This window comes from Scophthalmus maximus, chromosome 3 (assembly GCF_022379125.1).
Source record: "Scophthalmus maximus strain ysfricsl-2021 chromosome 3, ASM2237912v1, whole genome shotgun sequence".
Lineage (NCBI taxonomy): Eukaryota > Metazoa > Chordata > Actinopteri > Pleuronectiformes > Scophthalmidae > Scophthalmus > Scophthalmus maximus.
This window is the reverse complement of record NC_061517.1, coordinates 842,501-857,500: the sequence shown is the minus strand read 5'-3', so window position 1 is coordinate 857,500 and position 15,000 is coordinate 842,501. Positions and strand designations below refer to the sequence as shown.

Here is a 15,000-nt window from a genome sequence, read left to right as displayed (position 1 = left end):
TTCATTGTTTGCCTCTCGCTCACCATTTTTCTATCTTCTCCTCCCCTTCATCAATAAGCCAATAGCACGCTGGCAGACCGTACACACACACAGCCATGTTCCTGTCGCCTAGTTACCGCTCGGCAGCAGGTTGCCACAGAAACGGCCTCATAGTGGCTAAATGGGGAATGCTAATGCAGTCTTCTATACTCCTGCTGCAGTGGTCTCTGTGTGCCCATCCCACTCCGCTGTCCGTGTGTGTGTGTGTGTGTGTGTGAGGAGGGGGGATTGGTGTCCTAAACATCTCAGTGGATCTTTATAATCTTGCCATATTGCAGTATAAAGTATACATGTGTGCACAAGTGCTTGGCCTTTTTTTGATTTTTGTGCAAAAGTATCAAAACCCTGCGTGGTAGTTTTACCGTCTACTTTTAATTCTCTGCCCTTTGTGCACTTATATATTTCCGACATGGCCTCTGGACCGGTGCACGTTGTGATGGAGCTCGGAGCTCATGGGACCAGGGGGGGAGCTGGGACTCGACGGCCATAACAGGCGTCAATTAATCAGCTGGAGAAGGTCCATCAGCTGCTCACCCCCCAGTGTGTGTGTGTGTGTGTGTGTGTGTGTGTGTGTGCGTGTGTGAAGCCCTGCGTGAACAGTTGGACACATTTAGCTTATATGCCCCCGTCTCATTGGCCAGTCAGTCAGCCTGTACTAGCGTGTGTGTGAGCTCAGAGATGGGAGACATTAGCAGATGATGGATGGGCCATAAAGGTTATTCTTAGTAAAGACAATTGTTTTGATGAAGGTGATGACTGATGCTGTTGTTGAGAGATGAAGAGCGATGATCATGTGTTACAGCTAAAAGTAGGAAATGGGTGTTGCAGTATCTCAAGAAAGTGGTTTAATACATTTGTGTAAATGTTGATTCCCTGGTGATTTTCCCTGCGACAGTCCTCACGCTGCTCTGAGCACTTTGTGGTGCGTACGACGACGTGATCGCCCGTCTCGTCGGCAAAGACAAACATCTGAACGCAACTGTGCGTGCTGACGTCTTCTTCTTCTTCTTCTTCTGTGTCCCCCATGTTCGCCCAGATAACCAGTTCAGAATGTCTATCCTGGAGCGCTTGGAGCAGATGGAGAGGAGGATGGCGGAGATGGCCAGCCACCAGCAGCCGGGCGGCGCAGGGAGTGGCGGAGCTGGGGGAGGGACAGGGGGGGCCGGGGGAGGGGGAGGAGGAGGAGGGGGAGGCACCAACAGCCAGTCACAGGTAACAATCCACATCTCAAGACAAATCATTGTGGAGTGTGATTGAGAAACGATGTTGTTGTCGTTAGTTACCACTTTGCTCCTCGGTGTGTGTGAAGTGTGTGTCCGGCCAGATGCAGGCGGGCAGCTCCTTCGAGAGCCGCGTCGTCGTGGTCTGTGAGAAGATGATGAGCAGAGCCTGCTGGGCCAAGTCCAAACACCTAATCCACTCCAAGACCTTCCGAGGCATGACGCTGCTTCACCTGGCGGCGGGCCAGGGCTACGCCACCCTCATCCAGACGCTCATCAAGTGGCGGTGAGAACAAACTACTCGGGGAGATTCCGTGTAACGGAGCTTTGGTTTGTAATCTGTGTGTGCGCAAGTGGCAGCGGGTCGCTGATCGTTTTCTCTCTCTCTCTCTTCCTACCAGCACTAAACATGCGGACAGTATTGATTTAGAGTTGGAAGTGGACCCGCTGAACGTGGATCACTTCTCCTGCACGCCGCTGGTAAGTGAGCATCACTTGATGAAGAAACCCTAGTTTGTTGTTTTGATGTGAGAGAACGCTGCAGTTAGTAGAGATTGATGATGTAAATCCACCTTTACGAATCCGTCCGTCTTCCCTCCAGATGTGGGCGTGTGCCCTGGGTCACCTGGAGGCGGCGGTGGTCTTGTACAAGTGGGACCGCCGTGCCCTCGCCATCCCCGACTCTCTCGGCCGCCTGCCGCTGTCCATCGCCCGCTCGCGCGGCCACACCAAACTGGCTGAATGTCTGGAGCAGCTGCAGAGGGAAGAGCAGCAGACGCCGGCACCTCTTCCGCCCACGAGTCGCATGTCTTTCTCCCCGGGCCCCGAGGCCCCCACCGCTGACAGCTGGATGGTCAGCTGGGCAAACGACGGTGTCGTCGCACCCGGCAGCAAGAAGGGCGGCGCTGCGACCAGCACGGCCGCGTCAGGCACTGCCGGCCTCAATCCAGGTCCGTGGATGAAGCTGTTTTCAGACACGATCTACGGAAAATGTCCGAGGACTCAGATTGTCTGAGTCAGACGCTTTTCACGGCAGCAGGAAAACCTCGGGAACGTTCGGTGGCGTCCGTGTAGATCAGCAGGAGTCAGGACGTGACGATAACACGTCCACTCGCTCGCTGGGAATCTTCCTGAGATCTTCCTGCTGTATTCTCACAAAATGTCTGAGAGCATATTAACATTAATAAGAAAAGTCACTAATTAGAAGAAGGTCCCGTATCTTCTGTCAGTGTATTAAGCAGCTAACAGTTACATGTTTGTTTATTGCAGACCTGAGAAGACCCAGGTCCGAGCCGTCCAACTACTACAGCGGCGAGGGCCAAAGAGACCTCCCACTGGCTAAAAAACATAAACCCAACCACCCAGAACTCTCTCAGACGAGGCCCGACAAGGCCGTGTCCGTCCCCCTGAGCCTGGAGCAGCAGCAGCTCCACAGACCCAGCCCCAAGAGCCTGTCGTCGGAGGGCCTGAGCTCGGACAAGGGCCTGTCCACGGCCGGCTGCGCGGGGACAGTCAGGTGGACCTCGAGGGAGGGGGGATTCGCCAGCGGCGGCGGCGGCCTGGGAAGGAAGGCGCCCGGGGTCGGCGGAGGCAGCGGCTTGGGGAAGGAGAAACTGGTCAACCGGTTGCGTCAGCGGGAACAGCTCGGCATGCTCGTGATGGCCGACAGAGAGATGGCGGACGCAGAGCTGCTGTCGTATCGGGAGGATCTGGAGAACCAGGACTGTCTCACTCAGATGGACGACCTGCAGGTGAACTACAGCAACACCAGCGCTCTTCCTCAGATGAACGTGCAGAGCCTGGCACCCGCACCGCCAGAGAATTAGTTTGGGCCAAAAGCATTTTGCTGTTGATGTATATATATATGTATATATATATACATATATATATAGAAGCATATATACAGTTCTTCAGTGAGACCACTTAGTCTCAGTCGTCTGTGTTTGTCCCGACAGGTGAACATGATGACGCTGGCTGAGCACATCATCGAGGCGACGCCAGAGAGGATCAAGAGGGAGAACTTCACGCCTGCGGACTCGGTGCCCTTGGACACGTCGGGGGTCAGCAACACCATGAACTGGCTGGCCAACTACCTGGGAGATGTGGAACAGCTGCCGAGCATCATACACTTGCGGTGAGGAGCCGGGGAAAGGGAACAGCACATATGCATATTGCTCTGTCAGCATGTGTGTGTGTGTGTGTGTGTGTGTGTACAGTAAGGTTCCCCCCTCGCTGCAGAGGTTTTCATCTTCATGCTTTGTTCCACCGCGGTTCTTTGTCCCAGAAGGTTAATACTTTGTAGTGAAATGTGTGGGGAGTAGAAAAGAAAGTGTGAACAGCTGCTGCAGTAGAAGTGAACCTTTCTGTCCTCGTCTGTCTCCTCAGATCTCTCTACAACGAGCCCCTCACCCCGTCGTCCAACCCCAGCCTCAGTCCTGGCGGGTCTCCGCTGAGGGAGGCGCCCCTGGACAGGTCCGCGCTGCCGTCCCCGGCCGACTGGAGCGAGTTCATCGGCGCCTCCAACAGCAAAGTGGAGCGAGACCTGGCCCAGCTGACTCTGTCAGACCCCGAGCAGAGAGAGCTGTACGAGGCCGCCCGCCTCGTCCAAACTGCCTTCCGCAAGTACAAGGTACAGGCCCGGGTGCCGTATGCTGAGTGTACTGCCGCCCACAGAGGCCGGGACGGTCGGGACGGGGGGGACGGGGGGGGGGGGGGGTTGAAAGGTCCTGAGCCTCTGATCGTAGCTGGAAGCATCCTGGTTGTGATCCTGGTTTTTATAACATCTGGAGTTTTCTAATCACACATTTTTCTGCTTCTGTATTTCTGTGTCGTTCCGTGTCTCGGTTCATCCGACCGATCTGTCCCTGTGGTCTCAGCATGGGAGGTGTCTTGAGCAGAGCATGGCCTTGCTTAGAGGAACGATGCATTGCCCCCGTTTCCCTGCTCCAGTTAGACTCAATTAAGTTTATGTTCTCTCTCTTCTCTCTGTCTCGGCCTGCTGCTGCCTGTTTTCTGTCTAGCTCTCCACACACCGACCCCCCCCGTCCCCCCCCCCGTCCCCCCCCCCCCGCTCCATGAGTTTTCATATGACAAACTTTTTGCTGTTGTTTACAGTCGTCTGTTGTGGCAGCTGATACTGAGGTAGACGCTCCTCCTCCTCCTCCCCCCACTGCTCAGGTGGGGGCCAGTCCACCGGCCGTGGGCTCATCCCAGGGTGTCATTCTTTTGCCAGCCACCAGGAGACGTCAGCGAGACACTTGACAGACGCGACTCATTTTCCTTTTTGTCCTACGGTGACCTCTGACCTGTTGCACTCTACTCTCCGACAGGGCCGGCCGCTCCGAGAGCAACAGGAAGTGGCTGCCGCCGTTATTCAACGTTGTTACAAGAAATACAAACAGGTAGGAGCTTTGGAGTCGTCCTCATGTGAACGAACCAACTCAATAATCAACTAAATGTTCCACTTTTTATCCTGAATGTTAGAGCACGTCAGTGCATCATTCACAATCTTTCTCTCTTTCTGTTTGCAAGCTAACATGGATAGCCTTGAAGGTAAAACATTTTCACTACCAGCAGCTGAAGGTCCCGTCGTCGCCCATGTCACCGCTGCACGTCGTTCACACACTCGCGTCACGTTGGCTTTTTGTTTCGTTTCTCGTCAACAGTACGCACTTTATAAGAAGATGACGCAGGCCGCCATCCTTATCCAGAGTAAATTTCGCAGCTACCATGAGCAGAAGAAGTTCCAGCAGAGCCGGAGGGCGGCCGTGCTCATTCAGCAATACTACCGCAGCTACAAGGAGTTCGGACGGCTGAAGCCCCACCGGCGCGGGGCGGCCGCTGCCCTGGTGCAGCACAAACTCAGGTAGATACTCGGCCCATGTGCCTGAGTCATACTGGGACATACATGGACCTGTTGAAGGTTGAAGTGGAGGGAACCCCGGCTGAGCACTCACACGTACATGAGGAGGGTCACCGACTGAACATGGTTCATTTTGACAGGTGATGTCAGGCAGGACCTGTATCTGCATCGACGTGATTTCATCGGCTAACCACTAAATAGGGGCAGTAAGTGATTTTCGAGAAATATTGTTTGTTGTTGATGATTTTACGGGAAACGTGAGACCACGAGGCCAAGACCCCTGAGTGGACCGCGGGGAAATATTCGCTGAGGTTTACAAAAAGTGTATTGGATTAAAAAATCGCTGACTGCCCCTTTAAGTCCACCGTATGCGGCGCGAGCAACAGACCCACAATGCAGTTTGGCAGCGCGTGACGTTAACCCTCAGTCTCAGTGAATGAGCCTCCTGTACGCACGTGTGAGTGCTCCGTGAGGATGATTATTAAAATGATTATACGTTCTGTTTCTGCAGCAGAATTAAAGATGAATTCTGACTGAATGTGTGACACTGTGTGTTCTACAGAGGGAGTCTGCTCACGAAGAGGCAGGACCAGGCTGCCAGGAAGATCATGAGGTTCCTCCGTCGCTGCCGCCACAGGTAGACCCCGACACACACACACACACACACACACACACACACTCACACACACACACACACACACACACACACTGTAAATGTTACCTAGACAGTGGTCGGTTCGTGGTTTGAATCAATAACATCCCACTGAGTTAATCACTAATTTCATAATCTTGTCCAGTTATTCTCCTCACTCGACTTCATGTGTTTGACTGACTTGTGTTGGACGAACTGGGCGGTGGTGAGAAACACCTCAGCTCCGCCCCCTCCCCCCTCCCCCCTCCCCCTCACCTGTCCTCGCCCCCTCCCTCACAGTGCCTTCTGTGTGCTAATAGCTGTCTGGTATTGTTTTGCTGTTTATGCCAAGCCCCTTGATGGACCATAGACTGTTCAAGCGGGTGAGTGCAGCCTCAGCGACTCACCTCGTGCCTCCCTCCCTCCCCCCCTCCCTCTGTGTCTTTAATAAACACTTATTTCCTCCTGAGCTCTCTCCTCCCTTCCTTCCCTCAGCCTCTCTCTCTGTCTCTCCCACCCCTCCTGCCTCCTGCCTCCTTCTCCATCACTGTTGCTTGATGCCTGCTTGCATGAGGGCTGCCGACCGGAGCCACAGGTGGACTGAGAAGCTCAGAAACTTTCTCTCAAAAAAACTAACACAAATGCTTATGAATGACGATGTCACTGCAACACTTAACAGGCATTTTCTCTCTTTTTCTCTTTTCTTTTTCTCCTTGGAAATGAATATTCTGTTCATGTTTGCTTTCTTTTTCTTCTGTACTCTTGGTTTGGTGTGGTTATGCCGACAGCCGGTGTGAGCGAACGGGACCGTGTTTTATTCTGCTGCATGTCAAGTGGTGACCTCCCTCTTCAGGCATGCTGTGGGCCGCTGTGTGTCTGACTGAGGGGGGCGTAGCCCCTCTTGTCTCTCATCTGTGTGAAACTGTCCAATGGAATATGACTCATGGTTCGTCAAAACAAAACACAATAAAGACAAAGCGCAATAAGAAACTGCACCAACTCCACGTAAAGAAGTTTGAGCGTTTGAGTACGTTCTGACTCTGCTGTCCTGAGTCAAGGTCACGTGTCTGTGCAGCGGGTGACGAGGTCGAGGTACCGACTCTGACACAGTCTGATAGTGAGGTGATACCAGAGGTCAGGAGGCTGAGAGGAAACATATAGGTCACAGGGAAACTAACAACGACGGCACCAAGCTTTAATGGATTCCTTCCTCCAGGGAGAGCAGCAGTTCTGCATGAGAGGATGCAGCGCACACACACACGCACGCACACACACACACGCACACACGCACACACACACGCACACACACACTAACACGCACACTCACACACACACACGCACACACAAACACACACACACACACACACACGCACACACACAAACACACACACACACACACACACACGCACACACACACACACACACACACACGCACACACACACACACACACGCACACACTGCCTCTCTTCAGTGCATTAACGTTGCAGTATTTACCTCGTGCTAAGAGAACGACTATAATCCATAACATGATGTGTGTTAATGAGTTAGAAATCATGTGTCAGGGTAAAGACTTGACTTCTGGTGCCGTGAATTAGCCGGACGACACGTTTATGAAAAAAAAAAAAATCCTGGAAATTGGAAAGATTTCTTCGCTCTTTTATATTTTATTTGAGGAATTGGCTTCATGATTCATTCTTTCTTATCAGCGACTAACTAGATTTAAAACAGTCGGACGATTTATTATAATCTTCATCTGTCATAATCAGAGATTATTATATAAATAGTTATATATATATATCATATATATCACTTATATTTCATATCAGTGTCACATGCAGCATTTTTTCACATTGAAATGAGTAATATCCGTTTAGAATAACTGTAACTACAGTAACTATAACATCGTTACCAAATTAAGCACTTTTCCTGAAAACATTTCTTATACTTATTTCATTTTATCCTAAATGTAATGATTTCATATAGTAATGATCCTGTATTTGTGCAATAATAGTAATAATAATAATAATATTTGTGTTCAATCCTGACCAACGTTTCCTTTCACAGAGCCGCCGCAGCTCCTGATGCTGGTTATTGACTTGTGTGTGTGTGTGTGTGTGTGTGTGTGTGTGTGTGTGTGTGTGTGTGTGTGTGTGTGTGTGCGCGTCATGGCTGCTGTTTTCACCGACACCCGTCTCCTCTGTCTGTTCCAGGGTGAGAGAATTGAAAAGGGCCAGGGAACATGAGACCCCTCAGACGAGCCCCCTCGCGATGTGACATCCCCCTCCTGACTCCTCCTCCTCCTCCTCTTCTCTCTTTTCGTTTGTACCCGAGACATTTTACGAGATGAAATGGAAGAAAAAACAGAAAAAACACATGAGTGCAGACACTGCGATGATGACGACTCCTGGTCCAACGTCTGTCGTCGTTCACGTATCTTTTCTTTCCACTGACTTGATTTTGCTCAGAGAGTGACGACTTCTACGGGATTATAAACTTCAAGGGTCGGGGGTGTGGGGGTGTGGGGGGACGGGGGGCAGGGGGGTGCAGAACATTTGCTTCATGACATTTTTTGCACTTTTTTCGTGGATTGCTTTGTCTGTTTTGGGATAATGAAGATGTTTTGGACGATGGAGGAAGCGAACACGGGACGCGTGTGTGAGGAGGCGTCGTCCCACACGTGAACCCCGGCTGCTGCAGAAGATCTCAGAGGACGGGCGACGCCGCGCAGAAACACTCTGGGCTCCAATTGTCTTTCATAATTTTTTAAGTGACCAATCAATTCATTTTTTTTTACCAGATGTATTGGTATCCCCACGCGCCCACTTCTGACCACCGCTGTAGATGATATCATATTCATCGGTTCCTCTGCCCCCACCCGTCTGCCCACATGGGCGGAGCTACACATGAATGTAGTCGGGGGGTTCAACCGCGCACATGCGGATGGGGAATGAAATATTTTATTTTGCCTTTTCTTTAAAGAAAAAAACCAACAACTATGCTTTATGGTATAAATTGTCACTTTATTACTTGAATTTGTTCCATGCTGTCCACTGTATTTCTTCCATCATGTCTAATGTATTGATGATCTGTATCTTCAGACTCTATGTTGTTGAATCCTTCCAAGAAAGAAAAAAATGCATGAATGAATTCTTGGCGAGGACAAAGTCTTTGCTTGTGCGCTTACGGTCGAGTCTTTCAGCCTGTCCTATGATTTTAGTTCTCTCCGCTTCCACCCGAGCGGTGCACACGTCCCATCTTCTCCTCGTGAGTTCCACCATCTCAGTTACCAAGCTTTTCCCTGTATTGTCCATTTTTTGCTCAGCAGATTGCTCCTCTGAAACCCAACGATGAGAAGAAGAACTTTGCCTATTTTGTGTTGTAACGGTTTATGGTCATGCAGGTTATTACTGTTCTTTTTAAACGAACTTCGGAGCCTGCGAAGGCTTTTGAGGGGAAGATCACATACATTGCCTTGACGTCTTAGAGATTCTTGAGGGGGTCCCTGAGCTTGTCCCAAAATAGGGGTTTGACAAATCCATATTTTTGACAATTGAGCGATTTCTGTACATATAAAGAAAGGCTGAAAGTACGTAGGAAAAAAAAAACATTTACCCAAAAGGGATTGTATTTTAGAGATATATTATTTTATTCATTAAAAATGGGTCAAAAACAGGTACGAGACAAAAACAGAATATTTGTATAGTTTTGTTTGAATGCCTAAGAAGTATGGTTGTATTGTTTGTACATAGTGTAAATACCTGGGATCAAAATGAGCTATGTGCATGAAAAGTATGAACAGAGTCAAAAGGGAAGAAAAAACAACAAGGAGAAAAGCAGTAGTGGCTTCGCTCTGTAAAGTTAAAACTACTTCACTATTAGAGTATTTTATTTTATTTTGATCGTTCTTGAGAAGAACATTTTGCTAAAGCATGATATTAATGCAATATGATAAAAAAAAAGGTTTAAAAAACAAACATATTTAGAGTTAGGAGGAGTCGGCACAATGATCTTCTACGTATGGTTATGTTTACGGCTTCATTTCTTTTCCTTTTGTTTGGGGCTGCCAAGAACATTTTTGCCAATGGTGCCGAGGTACGTGAATGCTACAGAGCTTAAGAAGAGAAATTTTTTTGCAGAACAGATAATCATACAGTGAAATACACACTACAGCACTAAAGACCATAGGATCACAACTGGCAGAGGATCGATGGATGGATGAGTCCGTTTGTGGAGCAGGAAGCAGAGAAGCCCCACCGACAACTGAAGCATTATCCATCACAGAATATACCATAGATTATTATTATTATCATCTTCTTCTTTTGAGATTTTTATTTCTCCTTGTCATTGCGATGGAATGTGATTTGATTCGGAGGTGTCTCGTCTGATCTCAAAGATTGTAAAAGGCAGCCTGTAAAGCAAAAATCCTCGTTTGTTACTAATTCACCTCTTTTCTTTATCAATGTTGCAACGAGCAGTTGATTTGTCAGTTTCCTGTAAGTCGTGAACCGGTCGGCAGGTTTTTCACTGTCTGAGTGTTCACACAGAACAAAAGAAATGTGTAGCGTTTCTGTACACGACCGGTTTTTCTTTGTCGAGCAGCTGAAAACACTTTTGCTAAAATTGATCCGTCACATGCAGGTGCTAAAACAGCGTGGTGCCGTTTATCGGTCAATAGTCGTGGGACGTGCGATGTGTCCCGCGTGCAGCAGAGAGAGAGAAGTTGCACACGAGCTGCTGGTCTGCAGGTGCCCGTCGGCCTGTACGTCCCAGATTAGATTTCCCAGAATCACCAGAAAGTGTCACGACGTGTGATTAATATTCAGCCAAGTGCCACTGAAAACCCTATTATTTCTTTTATTGAGGTGTCGTCATGTTTGTTGGACAACTATTGGGTCTTTCTAAAAAAGAAAAAGAAAGAAAATCTTTGTGTTTTTCCCTGACTGACTGTTTTTCCACTCATGATATGTCGACTTGATTTCCTGAGTGTTTATGTAGAAAGTGCCTCTTCATGTCCTGATAACACCGAGCTCAATGTCAGAATGCGTCCGATGTACTCGGAGAGAACCCACATGGTCACACACACACCCAGTGCTGTATCTTCTACATGAACACACACACACACACACACACACACCGTCACGTCACTGTCCCACCAGGACCCGTGCAGCGCTGCAGCTTGTCCACATGCTTCGCTTCACTTCTTTTTCCGTCTCTTCTCCCGTTGTACTGGGACGGCTTTGTTCAAAGTCACTTTTTTAGAAAATGCCACTACTGGGGGTTTGTTGCCTCGCGTTCATGCTCACGTCTGTGGTTCCGGATGCAAATGTCGGGGCAGAAACGGAGAGGGATTTATTACGCTTGCATGGGTTCAAATAGTTAACAGGGTGACAGGAACTGCACCTAAAGCATGCTTCTTTTCCTAGACTCGATAGTCCGATAGACTTTGTTAAAAAGAAGAATTACTGTTCTGTAAAACAGATGAACGCTGGTGTGACTGGAGGGCACAGGCCAGAGGTCACTGCTCGGTAGCTGCTGACGTTGTCACGGCGACGCAGGAGGAAGGGATGGTTTTTTAGAGCAAGCTCTTAACTTTTTAGACTTTTTCCTTTTTAGTTTTCGGTTCATTTAGATTTGATCAGTGTGTTCCCGACTTCAAATAGGAACAAATGGACAAGGTTGGAGAGCATTGTGAAAGTATATATATATATACATACATACATATATATATATATATTTATATATATAATGTATTAACTAAGCGACACACGATACACACACATGCACAAGACGCCACACATGCACACATGCAGAAACGTCAAGGTGTCGGTGCCGGTGCTCCGGCTCTGAGGGACTGGTTCACCTCCCGCACGTATTTTTAACTCAGGGTGCCAAAATGGGGAGGAGGAAACAGAGCGCGACACGTGATTCACAGCACAGGAAGCTGAAATTGGAAAATGAGAAAAGAAAGGGGGGGGGGGGACTAAACGGGTTCACCACTGCAATACTGAAGAATATGAAATATAATCCACTTAGATCTGTCACCATTGAATATTACAGACACACCAGTGGAGCCCTGGGCACAAAAAGTCCTGTTATATATCTATCCATATATATATAGATATATATATGGATAGATATCCATATATATATGGCTCATTAAGAGAAATGATTTGACGTTCTTTCATTGAATCCTGTCAAATCCTAGTAATCCTTCAGTTCATCTAGGTGACAAAGTGCAGCGGTGTATTTGAAGATTCTAGCGTAAATGAATATATGAATTAATGATTAATATGAAAAGTTCACCTGCAAATCTTTGTTTTACTGCCACTTATGAATGGGATGGCTCCATTAAGTATCCAGTTATCACCAGATGCTCTGTGAACCGACCTGGGAATCTGCCTTTCCTCCTCTTCCTTTTCCCCCCTCACGCACCCCAGAGGAAGGTAGGCACACCAGGACCACGGGACAGAAACACCCTCTTACAAACAGATTATTCCCCTCGTGGACACAAAAGCAATAAAGAAAAACTATTTTGTGGAGACCTTATAGACCTAGTGACGTTTAAAATGATTGGACACATGTAGTCGACTTACTCTTATGCAAATGCCAGTATTGCAAGACAAAAGCATTCAGTAGTTTATGGACAGCAATTATATGGCACCCTTTACTGAACTGCACGTTTTTCATCAATTCCAAAACCGAGAAGAAAAAAAAACAGACCCTGCTTTGATAGAAAGTTCTGGGTCCTCGACACTTTGCATGTGAACTAGTGTTAGATCTATTTTCCTCTCCTCTATAACTGTCTTTCTCTCTGTCTCTCCCTGTTACGTGACCCAGTTTTTCCTCCGCTCTCGACCCCCTGACCCCTGACCCCTGACCCCCTGACCCCCTGACCTTTCCGAGTTTCATCTCCCTCTTGGTTTTTTTCCCCCGGATGTGTTTTGCTTTTCCTCCTTTTTCCTTCTCTTGTTTGTAAGTTTTATTTTTGTAATTGTGCATGTACAAGCGTCACTGACTCGATGGATATGTAAAAAAAAAAAAAGATTTCAGCTGCTGAAGCCATGCAAAACGTTTTGAATTGCCCTTAAAATATGGAAGATGTTTTCTGAATGCTTTATATTCTTTCTGCTGTAAAATAATAAAAAAATGAAAAAATGAAGAAAACTGGAGAAACCAACGTTTGGAACGTATTTCTGTTTCTTCACCAAGAAAAAGACAAGTGGCAGATTCTTATAATATAGGTGTTTATTTCTGTTCAGCGTACGACAGTGCTGCGCAACCTCAGACTCTCACATTCAGAATACACGGGGTCACACATCGCTCACACAAATATAAGTTTCACACAACATAAAAGTCCTCAAGCAATATCTCACAATCATACCTGCTCATGTAATTGTGAGTACAGTACATGCATGTGAGCACAAACAGGCGAATGATGTGGATGTGGTCTCATGTACGTGTGTGAGTGCAACATGTGGGCTTATTGTTTGAGGGCCTGTTGGTCAGTCTCAGACACAATACTTCCAGAAACACTCGGAGTTCCCCGCTCTCTTCCTGAACTGCTTCCTGAAGCCGAGCGCGCGGCTGAAAGGATTCAGGAGACTTTGTTTCTCCAGCAGGACCTGAGAGAGAAGATCCAGACGTTTAGTAACCGACCGTTTGCAAAAGCTCATTGTTGTTATTATTGTTGTATCAGGGGAAGACGGTATCTGTAGAAAAGCCCACCTCTCGTTTCATGCCGCGGGGGAACAGGCCTGTCGTCCTGACGCCTGAGGGAACATGACACGTGTCAGGGGGAGACGAACACATGGATGAGACCAGTACACTACGGCTATAGCTCACGTCCCAGTGGATGCAGATTCTTCCTGGGTAAACGTCTACACGAGAACATTAAGACATGATGAGCATGTGCGAGGACGTTTCCTCACCGTCTCTGTCGATCTCCCCAGATATCAGAGTGGAATATCTGAGACCAGCGTCCGGAGGAGGGAAGTCCTGCTCCGAGAGGGAGAGATCGTCCAGAGGGCCGAGCCCTCGGTCCTCCACTGCTGCTGAGGACGACCGGAAACACACCCAGGTATCAGAATGTACAATCTAAAGTCGTGACTGAATTAATTACACTGAATATTAAACACGCACAGAAACACCATTGTTGAATGTCCGAACGGAGACTCTTCAGTAATGAGAGACTCAGGACGTGACATTAAGTTTCTCCAACGCAAACGTCTGATCAAGGTGCTGCAGTAGTAGATACCTGGGAACAACAGCTGTGACGGAGAGGTTTCTTTCCACTCACCGGGTCCAGGATAGGACATCTCAGCGGACTCTGTGATGGGGTGAGCCAGCAGCGAGCCAGAGGCCGCGAGCAGGAAGAACCCGGCCAGGAGAGACTTCATGGTCACACTGCTGATTCTACTGAGGCGGAAAGAAGGAGACTGGTACATGCTCTGTTGGTTCCAACTGGGTTATATACGCTAGCCTAACACACACACACACACACACACACACACACACACACACACACCTTAGCTGGCCACAACAGCCATCAGCAGTATCCACAGTCTCATCCTGCCCATCACTCATGAATCAGCGACGGGGCAGTCGCAGGTGAATTATAGGATCAATAAAAAGACAGAGTGCCGTGGCCTGCGCTTCAAGGGCGCGGCCATGTTTCTACCAGCTCCTCAGCTTTTGATTGACTGTTTTTTACGGACTGACTGTGTAAATGGGATCAACGCAGCTGTTTGTGGCGTCACTCTCGGCACCGTCCCGCCGAGGAGCAGGTGGAGAAACTGCAGACGAACAAGTGACTAATGTTGTTTTCATGCTGCCACTTCATTAAACTCTCAAAGTCCACGGCCAGAGGAGCTGCGTGCGAAGCAGCGAGCCCGACTCATAAAACTGCACAATTAACTCGCACAGAGGTTTTATGGAAATGCTAAAATAAAAAAGGGTCAAGGCCTCGTTGCTCTTCGAGCCACGTGACATTTTAAGACAGCGGCCATTTTGCAACGGGTCACTGGATCCGGTCGATTCATGCACATTATTCAGAGGCCTTGTTCTGACGAGATGTTGTATTCGTGCTTTCCAATTTCTTCACCGCAATAAAACTCATCTTTATGAGTTCGTCCAGCGTCAGAGGACAGAGTCACACGAGAGACCGGGGGGGAACAGGTGGAGACATTTTCGCAATTTGTATATTTATTAGAAAGTGTGGCGTCAATGTTCCGTCTCTTGTAGGATAATG

The 15,000-nt window shown here is 48.3% G+C and overlaps 2 protein-coding genes across 12 annotated transcripts in view; one reads left to right on the top strand and one right to left on the bottom strand.

The window, feature by feature from the left end:
- camta1a (calmodulin binding transcription activator 1a) overlaps nucleotides 1–9,445 on the top strand; it is a 300,158-nt gene extending 290,713 nt beyond the window's left edge. For 4 of the 10 annotated variants that reach the window (XM_035645368.2, XM_035645369.2, XM_035645363.2 and 1 more), the window contains 13 exons: nucleotides 1,076–1,251; nucleotides 1,349–1,545; nucleotides 1,661–1,739; nucleotides 1,861–2,209; nucleotides 2,529–3,010; nucleotides 3,215–3,393; nucleotides 3,645–3,888; nucleotides 4,589–4,660; nucleotides 4,791–4,811; nucleotides 4,925–5,124; nucleotides 5,684–5,758; nucleotides 6,105–6,135; nucleotides 7,964–9,445. In XM_035645368.2, the coding sequence (XP_035501261.2) occupies nucleotides 1,076–1,251; nucleotides 1,349–1,545; nucleotides 1,661–1,739; nucleotides 1,861–2,209; nucleotides 2,529–3,010; nucleotides 3,215–3,393; nucleotides 3,645–3,888; nucleotides 4,589–4,660; nucleotides 4,791–4,811; nucleotides 4,925–5,124; nucleotides 5,684–5,758; nucleotides 6,105–6,135; nucleotides 7,964–7,996 (2,138 nt within the window). In that variant the 3' untranslated portion in view covers nucleotides 7,997–9,445. Of the gene's footprint in view, nucleotides 1–1,075; nucleotides 1,252–1,348; nucleotides 1,546–1,660; nucleotides 1,740–1,860; nucleotides 2,210–2,528; nucleotides 3,011–3,214; nucleotides 3,394–3,644; nucleotides 3,889–4,588; nucleotides 4,661–4,790; nucleotides 4,812–4,924; nucleotides 5,125–5,683; nucleotides 5,759–6,104; nucleotides 6,159–7,963 lie in introns of all 10 variants that reach the window. The other 6 variants (XM_035645375.2, XM_035645365.2, XM_047330868.1 and 3 more) reach the window with 5 other exon arrangements.
- Nucleotides 9,446–12,980: 3,535 nt separating this feature from the next.
- LOC118316909 (urotensin-2-like) lies at nucleotides 12,981–14,233 on the bottom strand. 2 transcript variants are annotated; one of them, XM_035645186.2, is made up of 4 exons: nucleotides 14,050–14,233; nucleotides 13,682–13,804; nucleotides 13,479–13,522; nucleotides 12,981–13,375 (listed from the first exon to the last, which is right to left on the bottom strand). In XM_035645186.2, the coding sequence occupies exons 1-4, from the start codon at nucleotides 14,195–14,197 to the stop codon at nucleotides 13,262–13,264; spliced, it is 429 nt and encodes a 142-aa protein (XP_035501079.1). In that variant the 5' UTR covers nucleotides 14,198–14,233; the 3' UTR covers nucleotides 12,981–13,261. The 2 variants fall into 2 exon arrangements, with proteins under 2 accessions (XP_035501079.1, XP_035501080.1); XM_035645187.2 differs by having other exon boundaries at nucleotides 13,682–13,801.
- Nucleotides 14,234–15,000: the final 767 nt, after the last annotated feature.